The sequence below is a fragment of the Lasioglossum baleicum genome, chromosome 14 (assembly GCF_051020765.1).
Source record: "Lasioglossum baleicum chromosome 14, iyLasBale1, whole genome shotgun sequence".
Lineage (NCBI taxonomy): Eukaryota > Metazoa > Arthropoda > Insecta > Hymenoptera > Halictidae > Lasioglossum > Lasioglossum baleicum.
This window is the reverse complement of record NC_134942.1, coordinates 5,853,593-5,866,350: the sequence shown is the minus strand read 5'-3', so window position 1 is coordinate 5,866,350 and position 12,758 is coordinate 5,853,593. Positions and strand designations below refer to the sequence as shown.

The 12,758-nt window shown below is 43.3% G+C and overlaps 2 protein-coding genes across 2 annotated transcripts in view; one reads left to right on the top strand and one right to left on the bottom strand.

Moving 5' to 3' along the window:
• The window catches only part of Rap1 (RAS oncogene family member Rap1), a 37,066-nt gene extending 27,419 nt beyond the window's left edge, over positions 1-9,647 (bottom strand). The window contains exon 1 of the mRNA XM_076438045.1: positions 8,879-9,647. The gene's annotated coding sequence lies outside the window, so the exon portion shown is untranslated. The remainder of the gene's footprint in view (positions 1-8,878) is intronic.
• Positions 9,648-10,758: 1,111 nt separating this feature from the next.
• On the top strand, positions 10,759-12,701 carry Beta4galt7 (beta-1,4-galactosyltransferase 7). Its single transcript, XM_076438043.1, has 5 exons — positions 10,759-11,392; positions 11,490-11,704; positions 11,784-12,007; positions 12,135-12,281; positions 12,357-12,701. The coding sequence occupies exons 1-5, from the start codon at positions 11,290-11,292 to the stop codon at positions 12,646-12,648; spliced, it is 981 nt and encodes a 326-aa protein (XP_076294158.1). The 5' UTR covers positions 10,759-11,289; the 3' UTR covers positions 12,649-12,701.
• Positions 12,702-12,758: the final 57 nt, after the last annotated feature.

The window sequence follows — 12,758 nt, the reverse complement described above, 5'->3', positions numbered from 1 at the left end:
CATTTCGCGTCACGCAATGACACCGAGAGCCGTGCAAGCCCCGCAATTTTCTTCGCTGGCCGTGGCAACATGTCCGCACTGTGCGCCACGCTGCGGACAAAAGTATTATTGTTCGATTGTTCGGTGATAGCATCAGTCTTCGAGCAGTTCCCGGGAAAAACGATAGTCAAAATTGAGTACACATGGAAACCTCATTTCTAGCCAACTGATTTGTTCGATATACAGTGGGTGTACAAAGTGTTCGTACACCTTTTAAGAACTAATAACTTTTTTATAATTGTACCAAGCAACCTGATTTTTTATAATCAATTAGAAGCATAGGTTTACGAAATGATATGCAAAAAAGATTTTCCAAAAATTATCATTTACAAGGTTACACGGAAAAATAAAAAAGGTACTCTTCAAAACTTTTTTATTTGGGCCCCTCTTTAATGAAAATTTAAAATATATGTTTTGTAGATCTATGTTAATTATATATACACATACTGAACATTTCACCGAAATCGATTAACATACAGACGAGCTACAAGCGGTTGAAAATGGTGAAAGTCGTAGTTTTACACGACTTTTGATCAGATTCTGCTTAAAATCTACAAAATCATACATCTTTCGATGCGTGGCGTTTTTTTATGCGTCAACCGATTTCGATGAAATTTTCAGCATTTGTATAACTAACATGGATCTACAAAACATATATTTTAAATTTTCGTTAAGGGCCCAAATAAAAAAGTTTTGACCTCGTAAATGATCATTTTTGGAGAATCTTTTCTTCCTATCATTTCGTAAACCAATGCTTCTAATTGATTATAAGAAATCAGGTCGTTTGGTACAATTATAAAAAAGTTATTAGTTCTTAAAAGGTGTACGAACACTTTGTACACCCACTGTACATTGTTGCTTTGTTGACGAATGTGGAATAGTATTCGTTATTACCTTAAATAAGCCTTAAAGAAGCCCCATTTAAGTGGCGCGCTGTGCGCCGCGGTGTTTGCTTCCAAGAACCGACGACGATATCGTTCCCCCTTTTCTGTCTACGTATCCCTCTGTTTTCATGTTTTTCGATCCGACTTCCCGAGTTCCCGATGCGAGAGGCAACACGATAACCCCGGAACCGGATGATTTCGCGTCCCGATGCATCGGCTCCTCGTTCCCGGGTCTCGTCCGGTCATCGATAACGACCAGATTCGTTAAAACACCCGTGGAACTGTACTGCCTAGCGTGGAAATGATTCCTGACCGGCCGGAAACCAACATCGTCATCGAATTACGTGCGCAACTGACTACGAAGCTTTTTTTATTCAACCCGGGTCGCAGTTTAAATTATACTTTCTTCCCACTCTCTCGTTGGCGTTTTAAAGTGCCGACCTTCGGCTTTAAAAAGACCCTCTTACATGCGATCGATAGCTCTTCGCCTTAAAAAGTTATTGGTAAAATTCGTCAGCTCGGTCGTTGAGTCCCCCATGAAGCAAACGACGCAGAATTGATACAGCGAGCAATCGAAAAGCTACTACAAAATAATGGCGAACACTTGGAAGCGTAATCTTGTATACTTTCTTTATCAATATCTAAAAATCGGTTCACCGGATTTCTTTGCTGCGGCTAATATTTTACCGATCGAACTTGGACAAAGTACATAAGAATGGCATTATAGAAAATTGTCCACTCTCCCTGGCTCGAGCTGTGCCTGATCGATACGGCTGCACGGTGTAAAACGTGGAACTTCTGGGAACTGATTCGCCGATTCTCCAGTTTTAAGAGGGCCATCTTCTTAGACGGTGAATTAGGGAAGGGAAGTTTGCTCGATGCTCTTAATCAACGCTGCTTTCGAATGACAGTGGATTTTGGTGCCAATTTCAACTTGGTAATCGAGAGTAGCAGCTTCGAGGAAGGATCTCGTGCTGCCGAGAGAGTACGGCCGTGATATAAGTGAATGAAAGAAGAGCAGTCGCCAAAACAGTCGGCGCACTTGCCAGAGACACGGTTCCAAGAACGAGTCCAATGACTCGTCTATCGCTTTCCTTTTCCGTGTCTCTCGTGCCGGTTCGCAGAACGCTGTGAGAAACACTCTGCATTGTTTTTTTATCTTTTCAGGCAGTAAAATGACCCCTCAATCCTGAAATAGTCTGAAAAACTCGTTGAAAGTATGAATCGCCGAGAAACCTCGCCCCTCGGGGGCTAAATGGGAGGGGCTTGGCGAAGTGGGCGTTAACCGGAGGAAGGGAAGGGGAAGGTGACGCGCAGATTCTCTTCTAATTCGTGATAATTTCGTTTTAGACAGCAATCGTCAAAAATCTGTCGAAACCCCAAGCCTCCGAGCGGCGAAGAGGGAGGAGTCTAGCACAGCGGGGGGCCAGTTGATGAAAGGGAAGGGACACGCTCCGCCCAGTGACCTTGTAAGGCTAATCTCGTGGTTGCCGCTTAATTAGCAGGCTGTTCCGACCGAGATCGAGGCGCAACGCGGTATCAGATTTCTCCGACGAGACAGATCGATACCCGCCCCGGTGTGTATCATCGCCGCGCGGACCGTAACGAGGAAATCGCGTATAGATTTTAACCGGCGTGCTGTGTTCTGTGTGCCGGTGTCGGGTTCGCAATCGCGGGTGCCCGGTATCGTTTTCGAAGCTGAATCACGGCTGGTTAAAGGCGTCGTCGCGGACTATAATTTCAACGGGAGGGCGGCTGCCATACGTCTCGTTCGATAAGCTGATTCGAGGGTAGCGGAAACAGGTGAAAGCGATCCGCGTCGCCCCGCGGAGATATTACAAGCGATGCGCGACCGGGAACGAGAAGTCTGTCATTATCGCTGCCATTTATCAAAACCAGAAGACGAATTAACGGCAGATGGAAATTAGAGGGAGCCTGGTAACGATCGTTTAAACCCCGAAGAATCGCGCCGAAGAACCGCCGCGCTCTCGGGGTTGAAACAAAGGAAGACGAATTGTTTAACGATCCTCCCCGACGAGGGATCTCGCGTTAGACGAATGTGGGGATGAAAGTGTATGAGGGGCTGTTCTTGAGGGGGTTTACTGGTTTTTCATCTTCGAAATATCGCTTCGCTTCATATTCTTTGAGTACGGCTGTTGTAGAATACGCGTGCAAAATCCCAATGGAAAAGATTATGGGCGAATCGATGAATTTTCAGGCTCGGCTCGGTCCAACGGTACAATCGAGCCACAGTCGACCGAGGCTAGTCAGAAACTATCGATTACAGAGCATAACGCGTGCGTCTATGTCAACCCTTTTAGCGGCGACGTATCACCCTTTGAAATATACGGCGGAACAGTTGCGCGGCCGCTTCCGTGACCGTTTAAACGGCCGTAATTTACCGTCGTTCGGCCGGATCCGTACAAAGAAAGGCCTGATTCTGATACGGAAGGAATGCAATTTCGGATTTCAATGGATCTTCTTTCGACTGCCTTTGTTCCGCCCACGGTTGCGCCACCGAGGAACCTTAATTTCTGCATTCTTTCTTTTTAATCGAGCGTGAGGGAGAATCACCGAAGCAAACTGGACCGGGCAGTTTAAATTCGCGCGCGCGCACTCTGACGACTAACAACAGTCCCCGGAAATAGGAGAGAATGGGAGGCGGGTCCGGCACGATTGAATCATGGGAACGCCAATGTCAGCCGATTAAAATACGCAAAAATAATAGCTGAGCAATGCGGACATGACGCGACGCGGTGCGGCGTGGTGCGGCTCGGCACGCCGGCGTTGCGTCATTTCTCGTAAAACAATCGTCACAAATGATTGCATTAGTTCGTGAGTCATTCCCGTTTCGCTGAGCGAAGGTAACAGTAATTTCGCACGAAACTGCCGGCGCCGAAGCGCTAATGAACGCCGGTTTTCTCGGGCAAACAGCGCCAAAAATCTGCGCCAAACTTTGCCGCAAAAATGATAGTTAACCATCCGTAACCGCTCACCGTCTTCGTCCGACTCGATATTGTTCGGTCAGCGGTGAATACTTTACACTGACTATTGAAAGTTTGAATTTGCGAGGTAGGTTCCTCAGAATACAGTAGAATATACCGGAAGATATCAAAATATACCAGGATATACTTGAATATACAAGAATATACAAGAATATTGTAATACTTGAATATACAAGAATACATATTGTACTTGAATATAGAAGAATATACTTGAATACATATACTATAATATAAATATCAATATTAATACAATTTTTGGTTAGCATAAAAATCCGCAGTTTTCAAATATTCCTCAGAGTCGCTACGGCAGATGTCGGGTCTGAGGGGTGACTTCGAATTAATTACAGCTCGGTGTTTCTGATAGAAAGAAAAGAATTCGGAACCTGTGAAACTGCGAAGCTCGTGAGAAACGAGTTTGGAAACGATCGTGGCGAAGGTGGTTATCGGAGCCTGATAACGAGTTCGAAAGCCGGCGCGCCTCGTTTCCGTCTGGATTTCGAAAAATTTCAGCCGATAACGCAGCGCCGTAAACCGTTCAACGCGGCCCCGTTTGAATCGCGCGGCGCCAATGACGTTGACCGAGCAAAAATCCGACATTTTTCCACGCGTATTTTCGGTGGTGACGCTCTCGATCCGATCCGCGGGACACAAAGTATGAACGCGAGGCGCGCGGACACCGGGGAAAAAGAATTCCACGAACGATCGGCCGAAAACGCACAACCGTCGCGAGCTATCGATACAGAGTATCGCGTGCAAACACGTACACACGAAAAACACACAACCTCGATGAAGACAAATAAGGAAATCGTCGAGCGAGGAATCGGCCGAGATAGCGGCACTGAAAGAGACTCGATTTCTCGCAATAATAAAATAAAATTTTCAATGTTGGGTTACTCGGAAAGCTAAAATGCCAAATTAGATTACAAAGTCATCGGAAATTATCGTACTCGTTTGATTACAAATTTTCCATATCCCCCAAACTTGCGGTGCGACTACAATTTTTACTACTCCCACAGGTAATTTTAATAACCGTGAAATGGAGCATGTGAAACCGATCTTTTTTTTTTTGCTGAACCGCAAACGATCATTCAACGCGTTCCCAATGCCCGAATGTCCCATTTGACCCGCTCTCACAAGGCAAGGCCATTACCAACTTTCGAGTTTTTCGGCATTTCGCTGCCAAAGGGCTTGATGGATAACGTGTTCGGAGAACGGGAAAAATTGGAGGAACTTTTAAACGCGAATGTAGGTGCGCTGTATCAATTTTCTCTACTTTTCATTTCGCGGGGTTAATCGATTCGGCAAACGAGCGGCCCATATATGGGTCACGGGGATTATAAATAAAAAGTTGCAAAATCAAGCGGAGAGCCGTTTCATCCCGGCGGGTTTTCTTTTTCGAGATGTATTCGTACTATTTTCTTTCGGGGTCTCCCGTAATTAGAATTTCTTCTGCATCGACGTGAAACCGACGGGATCCGGGGAGAATTCACGGGTCACGCGGCTCGACGCAGCACTTTTCGCCGGAGCTATTCAACAGCTACAATAATTAACCACGCTTCCATCACCGACACCGATCGGTGTCAACGATAAATTCACGCGGCGGCTTGCCAACGGAAGGCCGGGGCCGTTCACGAAAAAACGGAAACGTATATGGCACGTCCGATGGACGTTCCATCACCCAATTAGGATATTTCCAGGGGTCGCGACCACCATTGCTGGATTCGCTGGTTTGGAGACACCCCGTGAGCAGAGCTGGGTATAAAATCCTAGTTTCTGCTTTGTTTGCTATATTGTTTATTCGTTTCTGAAAACGACGAAGGTGAATTGTCCGATAGTCCTTTGAAAATCAAGAATGAACAATTAGTTAACTCTGTGATAAATAGTTTAACAGCGACTGCAATTTTATTCGCAATTCAAGAAGGGATTGTCTCTCGAGCAATATAATAGCTCCTACAATGAGATTACTATTTGAATGAATAATTACCATGCAGAAGGATCCGCGAAAGGTAAATATACCTAAAAAAAAATTTATAAACATCGAGGAGTAGAGTTCTATTTGACTCACGTGTTTCCCGCAACCGGTGCAGAAAATTTCTATTTTACACACAAATACGCAGTCCAATTATTAGTTCCGCTAGCCGAAGGAAGCTCTATTGAATTTTTTACGAGCCACGCCGTTCAGACCTTTTCTACGAATTCGGTGGCCTTTTTTTCTCTCGACGCAACGACTATTAGCGCGGCTCTAGGCTATAATTAGGACCCCAGGACAATTTTCATGCGAGCAACACGTTGCTGCGAGTGTTATGATGGAACCGTCGTAGTGAACTTGGGAGTGGAGAGGTTTACCGTGCAACAGTACATTTGTTACGGGTCTGGGCTTAGAAGGGGGTCCGAAAATAAATGTTGAATTAAAATTATAGTGAACTCTTTGTCCGAAATGATTATCAGCGAAATTTCTGATCATTGAAATTGAAACGGATATGGAAACCGCAACCGATAGTTGTAGGTAACAGTTATTCGGGGTAAAGGTTGTCCAAGAAACGAAATCGATATTTTTTATAACAGTTTTCAAGCACTGCTGGCAGATTACAACGCCGGTCGATCCCCCGCAAGAATATTTCCGGACGCTAGAGAGAGAGAAAGAGGGAGAGAGACGAGGACAAGCCCTCGTGGTGGGGCTCTAAACGCGAGAGAAACAAATATTCGAGGCACAAGCGTTGCACGTTTGCCGGGTTTCTTTCTTCCCGAGTCACTTCCTGCGTCGCGGTGACTCGCGTGAATCACCGGCCAGCCAGGAAGACGAAACGGGGAAAGTGTTCGGAAGACCGCAGTCTGCTTAAACAAACTCGAATCATTCCCCTTACACATCCAATTTAAAAAAGAAAAACTATCATCCAAAACTAGTCCTGGAACGTTCTAAATACTCCCTACAACAAAAATGAGCCCACGAGGAACAAACGTTTCCAGCAACCGCACAAGTGGCAACGATTGGACCCATTCAGACCTTCATTTATGAATTTTTACTGAACGAATTTCTAGGTAGGGTTCCTATAAGGCAACCTGTTAAAGCCCGTCAGCCATATTAGGCACTGTTATTATCAACATTCTATCTTCTAAATGTTCTGATTCATATATAAAGAGTTTGTTAGTAACTCCTATTTGGAAGCAATTAATTTTCAGGGGCCCAATTAATATTATATTTCTAGTACGCCCGTACAAATTACGTTTAAAGAGTCTAATGTTTATTCGACGCACGAATGTGTATTGTTAACCAAAGTTGTGTGCTTTCTTTTTAATAAATAACTTCAAATATCTTTATTTTAACACTCGAATATTGATCACGAACGAATCGAATTGTATTTCATCTAAAAAGAAAGAACATCCATGTTTGTTGGACCTTGTTAATATCTTCATCGCGAATCTGATTCGTTGAAATACTGCAAATGTTCTCTGCACTAAACAATTTAGGTTGTTCGTTGAAAATCACTCGGAAACAGGAGGAGATAATAGACCATTGTGATTGAGGTTTTACTATTGGGGGCTTAACTTGTACCAGGGCAAACAATCTCCATGAGATCGTCATTTATGTATAGCCGGCTTTGTGAGCTGATTAAGGTCTAAAGTCTTCAATCATAATAAAGCAATTATCGGTGCTAGACCTCGTAGGTATAATATACATAATAGAACAGGCTACAGAGATTGTGTGTCTGAAAAATGCTGCTATCTTTCCAGATCAATTACAATGTAACAAAGTCGAGCCTGTTTCCCGAGTGCTCGTGTTGCTCGCCCGACATAGCACATACAATATAAACTCATTGTATCAGAAGACAGTGTCATGAAAAGCAATGTGAATTTAACGTCCCTATCGAATAATAAATACAGGAAAATGCCATTGATATTTCATTCACTCGAACAATTCAAAAAGTACTTTTACTAACTAACAAGCTAAGATTTCTTAGAAAATAGCCTAACCAGCTATGTAATCAGGACCGATAAGCCACCAGTGTTTATCTGCAGAGAATTGCGTACAAGATAAAAAGAATTGTATAACGATTACAATCGAACTGATAGATTATAAATCGGAATTAGCCGTTGAAAGTTTAATCAAACCGAACCACAATTAACCAACGCAGACTAGCACAGCGATGGAACTGGTTATTTAATCATTAAACAGATTTACGATTAACAATTAAAACACCCTTCATCGACAAGCAAATGTTACAGCGCTCTATCGAGCACGTACATTATATACATATAATCACTCTCTATCAAATTAAAAATCATAATATGTTAATACTCTACTTTGTCGAACAGATTAACCTTCGTGTCCTATCGTGACAACAACCTCCGTGTTTCGTTATCCGCAGAACCTGACGACTACAGTTTACGAATGAGGATAAATAAACAAGCTGCAAAAACAAATGAAATATTCGCCAACGAATAATCACGCGTGGCCGGATGGTACGTGCCAGCAGGTTTTCGCGCGAACGAGCACCGACTTTATCTAAGCCGTCCGATAAGTCGATCTGTCGAGATAATCGAACCTAACCTGTACGGGGGGGCCAGGTCTCGAAGGCGAGGCGAGCGTTTGACACGAGAAACCGGCGTGCGAACGCGGGACGGACAACATAGGGACGATCTACGGGACGCGATCGTTTTGTGGTTTCAGATCGAAAATGTCCAAACAAACGATCAGCGGGGCACAGCTGTGAGGCATTGTTCGATAGAGTGGAGAGTGTGGACTCGGGCACCGCCTGAGAAAAACGCGCGGGCGGCCACCGTGCATGATTTCCGGCGGCGTTTGCCTGGCGTGCCACGCCACAAAGAGAGCTCACTCGCACACGCGGGGGGTTGGACGGAGTGTATCTTTTTTTAGCAGCCGCCGCGTATCCCTATAGAGACACGAGAATCTCGTACGGCGACAACGATGGGACGTGTGTCTCCCCTTACCTCAAGCGTCTTCGAAATGTTCCCCGAATCCGTTCAGCGCGTCCTCGGTGTGTCTATCGGTATCCTCTTCCCTAACGGCGCTCCGTGTCGCACTATTTCCGTCTCTCCCTTTCTTCCTCGCGCACTCCTTCGTTCACTATCCGTGAACGAACGTGTTCCTCGTCTCTCTTTCTCTCTCTCTCTCTCTCTCTGTCTCGCGACTCCCTGCCTGTCTGTCTTTCTCTCTTTGTCTCTCTTTCGTCGTCCTTGTCCACGGGCCACCGTATCCCCAATCTAACCAGAGATTCGACGGCCGATTACTCGTTTCCTACTTCTCTGTTCTCGGTTCGTCGTCCCGTCGTCGGCTTGTCGGACACATCGGGAGCAGCCGAGGGGAGGAGGTCCGCGGAAAGAGGTTTTTCGCGTCTACGGGAACCGGGGGGAACCGAGAGAATCCACCACGAACGTGTCACTGGCCGAGAGAGAAATTCCGCACTAGACGAGAGTCTCGCGCGGCGCGCCGCGGGTGCACCGAAGCTCTCTCTCCTCGGGGCACGGTCCGCCTCCTTTAGCGAGACCTCGGCGAGACCCAACAGACTTCTTTTTTACTCACTGGCCGAACGAAATCCAGCCGATATCACACCACAAAACCGGAACACGTAACTTCGGCAAACCCGGGAAACGATTCTCGAATACGCTGAGACGATCCACGGGTACCTTATCCTTCGATATTCGCAGCACTCTCGCGAAAAACCAGCACCACACCAGCCCACGATTCTACCGTTATCTAGGGCGATGCCTCTCTGCTACTCGCCGCTTTGCCCTCTACCCGTGACTACAAGACTCACAGGAGAGCAGATGGCGCGCACGTTTCGGCCGCGCCGCGTGGCTCCCCACCGCGCACGCTCGTCGCCCGCCAAATTCGAACCGACCGTCGCACAGTGGCCCAGATCGAGAAATGCAATAATGGCATTTTGTTATCGCTGGACTGCGGATCTTTATGCATTTATGAAAAAAGTGGTAAAAGATCAGGAAAATTTCAGAACGTTGTAATAGTGTTTTTAATGTAATAAAGTCATTAGGGGATAAAATGAATATTTGTATTATTTCTGCTTCCTTCTGCTTTGCATAAAGATTCGCAGTCTAGTTACCACTTTTGAACCATAAGAGATATGGGATGAAATGTTTACTAAAATATTTGTTGCATTTTATCCAGATCACTGTGCGGCGGTCAATCAACAGTTCATTAAGGTATTTCTAAGTAACTATTTCGTAGGTCATTGGATTCGTTTTCATATCAGCTACAATATTATCAAATCAAAAATATATATTGATCTTTAAAAATTATTAATGGTGACCTGATTTTTTATAGAATAAACATTTTTTAAAGAATTTCTTGTTTGGAAAATTGTAGATCGCGAAATGTTGATTAACTTTTGTTTCAAACATTTTTCTGTCTCATTATCCACATTATCGGAACTGCCTGAAAAATCATGTTCAGTTTTGAAATAAATAACAATCCATGGTGGTATTCATAATATATGTTGATTTTTAAGTGCTTGTACAATTTTTAATAAATTTTATTAATTTAGTCGCTTGGTGATGGACTATTTTACCTCCAGACATTTTATCTGATAAAGAATATTTTTGTACATATGAATTAATGTAGAGCGTTATTTGGACGCAATCGTTTTTAATCATAGTGTAGTAATTTTTTAGTGCAATTTAATTGCACCACATTATACTACAGTTTCACGTATTTATTTAAACAACCTCTGTTTACCAACAAGTAATTTGAATGAGTGCGCCAAGTGAACTGAAATGGCGCTGCGAGCTGCCCATAGATAATCATGATACGAGAAAAGACTGTACGCTATTCCATTTTAGGAAGCGGTTTTACTATCTATGGTATCGTTATGGTGCAAAGCAATACAGCGGATGTGACAGTTGATTCTCGAGGTGGAATTTTCGTTCGCAATTACCATGATATAAATGGGATTTTCACTCGACCGTACCGGGTCGACGATGCACCAATTAAGTTCGACGGCGTGCCATAATTATGTATATAATCGGCTAGAAGATATGTGCTCTCGATGCAGGGGACGCATCTTCTTCGGTCCAGTGACCGAAGAATTTTTAGCGAACGAGGAAACGTGCTGTTAGTCACCGATTGATTTAGTTTGGCAAAACTATGCGAGAACCGAGTGTCTTACATCATCGATATCTGCCTGTTCACGTGGATAATATTTACTGATTAGCGTGTACGAGGCATGAGGCGGTACCTTTAAAAAAATACGGGCACTGCAGTGTGTTTATTGCACTGATACCATCAAAACTTGATAGGAAATGATAATCGAGGATATATCGGAGTGTTCGTAACTTCACCAGAATGGAAAGTCTTCGATACGCACTCTAAACACACGGTATTCGGAATGGAAGTTATTTGGAAGAGCATTAAATTCAAATATATATTTGCTTGTATTTTGATTACATTTGTCATTTCCTGTTTGATAAGCATTGCTCCGATAAGCATAGGTGAGATTCAACATTATTTATGTTGATTCAGCATTATTTATGCGTTTCAATATGAAAATGATGTAGACAATATATTAACGGATCTATGTAATTTCAGATGAATGCAAATGTGAAATACCTACACAACAGAGCCACTACAATAATAATAAACAGATGAACAATGGTGATAAGAGTCATGGGAAATCATTGCATCGTTTGGCCATCCTGGTGCCATTCAGAGATCGTTTCGAGGAACTGCTAATATTTGCTCCACACATGAAAAAGTTTTTAGATAAACAAAATATAGATTATCATATATTTATACTCAATCAGGTAGTCTCATTTTCGTATCGCTGAGAATATGTCGAAGATGACTGTTTGATCTGAATAATAATGGTTTATATTCTTCCAGGTCGATAGGTTTAGATTTAATAGGGCCTCCCTCATAAATGTAGGCTTCCTCGAAGTTAACAAAGAGTTCGACTATATAGCTATGCATGATGTAGATTTACTGCCTGTAAACGACGAATTGTTATACTCTTTCCCTACCAAGGGGCCTTACCATATATCTTCTCCAGAATTACATCCTAGATACCATTATCCGACGTTTGTTGGAGGCATATTACTTATTAGAAGGTCTCTATAGCACTTTACGTATTAGGTCGGTGCAGAAGTTCGTGTCCAATACCTTGCTGAGAACTTTTGCACTCGCCTAATAGAATAAAAGTCAAATCGACGAGGTAATAAGAAAACTGTTTTGCAGAGAACATTTTATACAAGTAAATGGAATGTCTAATAAATACTGGGGATGGGGTCTTGAAGACGACGAGTTCTATGTTAGATTAAAAGAAGCTGGTTTAGCGGTCACGAGACCGCAAAATGTATCTACTGGAACGCACAATACATTCAAGTAAGATAAATCATTTACATAACTTGTGTATCGTTAATGTATATAATCGTATTACAAAAATAACAATTGTTACAGTCATATACACGATAGGAATCACAGGAAACGAGACATGATCAAGTGCTATAATCAACGGGAAGTTACTCGGAAACGGGATCGCCAGACCGGCTTAAATAATGTCTCGCATAAGTTATTAAAAACAATTAAAATGACTATTGGGGACACTCCATTAACCGTCCTTAATATCTCTCTGATGTGCAATAAGCTAAGTACACCATGGTGTGAATGTGATAAGGTAGTGGGATCGAAAGACGCGAAATCGAAGGAGAAGAAAAAGGTCAATAATAACAAGTCTGCCACTGGATTGTAACTTGTACCGACGGAATCTGTATGAAAAAATATACATGTATATAATTCAATGTATTTACTTCATAGTTCTTATTATATACCGCTCTACGCACGCTACAAATCGAGGTGAAA

What these genes read in the sequence shown, in the direction of transcription:
- Beta4galt7 (XM_076438043.1), top strand. Translation starts at nt 11,290, where the DNA reads ATGGAAGTTATTTGGAAGAGCATTAAATTCAAATATATATTTGCTTGT. An exon ending in CATTGCTCCGATAAGCATAG is followed by an intron (nt 11,393 to 11,489) that starts GTGAGATTCAAC and finishes ATGTAATTTCAG; the next exon opens with ATGAATGCAAATGTGAAATA. An exon ending in GGAACGCACAATACATTCAA is followed by an intron (nt 12,282 to 12,356) that starts GTAAGATAAATC and finishes CAATTGTTACAG; the next exon opens with TCATATACACGATAGGAATC.